Source organism: Atta colombica, unplaced genomic scaffold (assembly GCF_001594045.1).
Source record: "Atta colombica isolate Treedump-2 unplaced genomic scaffold, Acol1.0 scaffold277, whole genome shotgun sequence".
Classification (NCBI taxonomy): domain Eukaryota; kingdom Metazoa; phylum Arthropoda; class Insecta; order Hymenoptera; family Formicidae; genus Atta; species Atta colombica.
Window position 1 is genome coordinate 465,584 of NW_017259378.1, and position 4,916 is coordinate 470,499.

Below are 4,916 nucleotides of genomic sequence, written 5' to 3' on the forward strand. Positions count from 1 at the left end.
CTCTCTCTCTCTCGCCCAGCGGGCGATAAGAAACTTACGAATGGCAAAACGAAACGTTCGGTTATTTTTGTGCGGTACATCATGTACTCTTTGTCTTCTCCGAATTCGGTCTTACAACATATTGTAAGTTTCTTCTTGGCAGACTTACGAGATAACTATGATACACTGTGATTACAGTTTAGTCACAGCTCAACTGTGACGCATTTCAGTTTAACTGTGACATATTCCAGTTTATCAATGTACTTACTAAGCACACGTTTCATTCTCCTGTATCTGTAAGTCACTAAACTTGGCTAATTTTGGCCAATCTTCTTAGACTATTCATAATATCCGTGAGATTATCTTTCCTAATGCACAAAATGTTTCCAGACAAGTGGAATGGACTCTCTCTATGTGATTCATTTAGTATCTCTTACTTTTTTTAACGCATTATACAATAAATCATGCTACATCGTATTATGCCACAATACTACACTGTTCGTTTCATTAAAGAAAGTTTATGCTTCCTTTGTTTTATCGATACACTCTGTCGACATAGCTTACTTAGTTTTCAATCACACCATATTTAAGTTTCACATACTATACACGTGTCACAGACAGACCTATGGGTGCCCACCATACATTTTTTTTAAAAGCACTCTTATTGTTGTATCCATTCCTTAGCAATAAGCTCAATCTATGTCTCTTCCGATAACGAGAGAATAAATCTTTTTTTACATATAGAAGGGGCATGAAATAATAATAGCAATTAAAAATCACAAATGTTTTTGTTGTTTTCAAGTTTGCCTACTATGACAATCGTTGTCGTTTTGGGGAAGGACTTAATTCTGAATCTTCGTCCTCCTCATCCGAATCTCCTTCATAATCGACTAATCCCTAGAAATTAAATAAAATTTATATAAATTTTAATTTTATAAAATCTAGAAATCAACATAAAATCATTTATTGGTACAAATTGCAATTTAAAATCCAATTAATTACTACAAGGATTTCAATATCAATAATTTTTAATTGCATATAAAAACTGTGCGACTATTATATATTTTGTTTTACCTTTTTAAACAGTGCCGTTCCCGTTTTTTCCACAGTACCAATAGCTGGAGAAGGATTTATTTCCGAAGCAATTGGCGATTCATTCGTTGTTGATGAGCTGTTATTGATCTGTGGTTGTTGTGAGGTAATATTATTATTAGCAGTATTGTTATTTAATACAGACTGCTGTTGCTGTTGTTGCTGATGACTTTTAGAATCTATAATAATAGGATTAAAATTTGAATGATTTTCGATGAAGAATTTTAATAGAAATTAGAAATATAAGGTCTTATTATATTATTATTGGCTCACCTTCGTCAAATTCTTCTTCTTCATTAAACCATAGTTCCTCTTCCTCGTCTAGCTGTCTCTGGTCCCTTCGATATCGACTGTTTCGTAAGATTGATGGGACACTACATATAAATAATTTTATTAAATTATAAAAATATATTTTTATGAAAATGATTACGTTGTCAGTTCAGTAGTAATTTATTATATAATATGTTCCATATAATTGTGTTTTTTATCTTCTTTTCATTATAAATATAAAAAATATATCAATATATACCTGTCAATTGTAGCTCTATCACGATCTTTCAACTTGTCTTGATGTTGTTCATACCTTAATTTTAATGCTTTAAATGTTTGTACATAATCAATTGTTTCCAATTCCTTTGAGAAGTTTTCAACAACATGTGAACATAGTGATTTAATATCCTCCTGAAACACAATAAAAGATATATAAATTATAGTAATATTATAAATTCTTTCTATTATATTGTTTACTAAACAAAGCAAAAACAATCATTACTTACCAATTTGATAAATTCAAACATTTCCAATATAGCCGAATCTAAGAGATTGTATCTGCCATTGTTTCTTACAAATGCATCAAATACAGGTGCAAATAAATTGCCCTTAATTATATACCTATTATAAAACTCATCCTTTAATGCTATAATCTTTCTCATAAACCTTAATGCACATAGTACTAGAAATGTGTGTGTTGATTTCATTAAAACCAATATTCTTCTAAGTAAATCTTTATTCAATATGCAATTTTTGATGTGATACGTATGGTGCTCCACACAGAATGATAACAATTCCAAGATTAATCCCAAAAGTTGTACTGTTCTGTAATCCTCTCTCGCAGGTCGTTCTCCAATTGTATTTGCCAGAAGAGGGGCTATTAGAGTACCGATACTATTCTTGTAGAAATAATTTAAGAAATCAGTCTTTTCTGATTTATTAACAGAAGCCAACATATTTTCTGGGTCCAAAAGTAAACGTAGTACACCAGCCAACTGCACCGCTCCACCCAACTCAGGATCACTATCTCCAACAAGTTGAGCAACTATTACATTCACTAACATTTGGTCCTGTTCCGTGTTGTTTATCTGTTGTAATGTATAATCTCGTACAACACTTGGAGAGTATTCCACGATATAAGTCAAAATATCTATACTAGCTGTTTTTGTTTGTGCATCATTCATTGCCAAAGTAATTTCTAAAGCAGGGAGTATACCAAGTGCTGTTAATGTTTTATAAAACGCTTCTTTTCCTTGTGGCTGAAGATTTTGCGAAAAGTTGCAAAATTCTTTTAAAAAAAGGACTAAATCGCGTCTTTTGCTATCTAAAGTCGCTTCGTCCGTTAACTGACGAAAAAGTTCAGTAAGAAATTTTTCATCATCCTGTATCAAAGTTACTATTTCAACTTTATTGAAGAATATAAAACTACTCAATGTACTCAACATGTTGTCCTCAAATACACTCGGAGTTGGCAGCACTACGTCTTGAATGTATTGAACTCTGTATGTTTGATGGATTTTAGCTAATAGTTCGGTATTTGTAATAGGAATTGCTTGTTTAAATCTGGCTAACTCTTTAAGATAGTCTCTATGCTTCTTTGGCTGAGATAACGTTGGCTCGTACTCCAGGCAGCCAACAACATCGAAAATTGTATCATCGCTGAACATAACTTCAAACAATGCATTTTTATTGAGTAAAAAAATATTTTTGAATATATCGTAAAGATGATGTAAACCCTCAATATTTTCTAAATCCTCGCATGTATGAAAAAGACTTAGCAATTTCTTAATGTAACCTTCGGATTCTAGTGCCACTGCTAATTTCTCTTTTCTCATTGGGGACGTTAAACAATTTTCTATGAGCTCGTTAATATCTTCCAATCGACTAAGTTCACAGGGAGGTAATTCGATAGGCGGTGCTGCATCTGACATATCATCAAACCGCTCATCTTCAGATTCTTCCACAATGTCTTGTGTAATTTCTACAGATGGATCTTTGCCTTGAACCTGACAAATCTTCTCCCATATTTCGTCACAGCCAGCTTTTTCTTGAAAACTTAAGGCTAAGTCGAAATTATCTCCTTCAGACCATACTATCAAAGTATCCTAAAATCATACATATATTTATTTATATATTACACACACACACACACACACACACACACACACACACACACACACACATATACACACACATATATATATACACACACATTGTCACGTATAAATTATAATTTATTTATAATACATTAATATGTATAATATAAAAAATATTGATTTTTTTTAATAATACAAAAACACATTTTATAATTAGAAAATATGCAACATTAAAAAAATTTGATTAAAAAAATTTTTATAATGAATAAATTATATACACTCATCTATTCATCTAGTTTTCACAAATTAGATTAGAAAATTTTATATGCAAGACTAAAAATAGTAGCATGATATTTAATTATCAATACTGATTATGCTTGAAAGTAGAGCTCTCTCTCTCTCTCTCTCTCTCTCTCTCTCTCTCTCTCTCTCTCTCTCTTGTAAGAATCATAAGAAAAGCAAATTCATAAAAATCTTTTAATACCTGTTGTTTCTGATATGCTGTATCAGGTTGTATTTTACTCTCAAGTAGAAGAGATCCATCGCTTTCCGCTCTTACCAACAGGGAAATCCCCTTTAATCTCTCTACATAAGAAGAGGAAACATGACCTGTACCACGATCATCCCATTGCCTATCTGCATTAAGAGCATATAGTTTTACTCTTCTACGTGTATCCGTCATATTGTAAACCTAATTAGTGCACTATCTGTATCACCAATTCTTCTGCATGCCTTTTTAAATTCAATCTTTGGTTTTCTCAGCAGTTATCTCTACGAGATAATTTTCAGATACCTGTTGGAACAATGTATGGACAGAAACCTAGATATGTTAGACTTCCGCATGCCCTTTAAGATTTATTGGTATTGCATTATACATATAATAAACAAGATGTTTGGTAATGCATTAGTGTCTTTCTCTCTACTGAAAGACACTGCATGAAAAGCCACGTTCAGCATCCACGACTCTTAGATGAATAATCTCGTGTGATGGATAATGAGCACAAGTTATACTCTAGTCGGTTCCTAATTGGATCAGCCGATGATCATATGCATGCTCGTTGAAACAGTGAACTTGAATAGCACGAATAATGGATGCTTGTCATGGATGAACGTGGAGAGTTTCTTCTGAAGCCTTTTTTTCTCACTGCGTCCACGAGTCGCGTCAACGCGACGTTTACCAGACAGACCGTAGGCGCGATCCCTCGAAGAAGAGCTTGATCCAGCAGGCAGATCGTGCGCGGGAAAAGATCGCGTGTCTGCGACACTCTCACGTGTCGCAGCGGCCACGACGTATCGAGATGTACGCGACAGTTTAGACTCGTCGTCCCGACCGGCACGACGACAAGACTCTCCAGCTTGGATACCGATACTTTTGGTTAGTGAACGTTGCGCATGTGAATTTTTCTACTCCGCTGTGTACAATTCCTCTTCCCGCGACGACAGCGGCGGCGGCGGCGGCGGCGGCGGCGGTGGCGGCGG

At 34.3% G+C, this 4,916-nt stretch overlaps 1 protein-coding gene across 1 annotated transcript; it reads right to left on the reverse strand.

Moving 5' to 3' along the window:
* Window positions 1–6: 6 nt before the first annotated feature.
* LOC108689865 (serine/threonine-protein phosphatase 4 regulatory subunit 3) lies at window positions 7–4,836 on the reverse strand. Its single transcript, XM_018196822.1, has 6 exons — window positions 3,922–4,836; window positions 1,848–3,446; window positions 1,601–1,752; window positions 1,345–1,445; window positions 1,054–1,250; window positions 7–876 (listed from the first exon to the last, which is right to left on the reverse strand). The coding sequence occupies exons 1-6, from the start codon at window positions 4,117–4,119 to the stop codon at window positions 790–792; spliced, it is 2,334 nt and encodes a 777-aa protein (XP_018052311.1). The 5' UTR covers window positions 4,120–4,836; the 3' UTR covers window positions 7–789.
* Window positions 4,837–4,916: the final 80 nt, after the last annotated feature.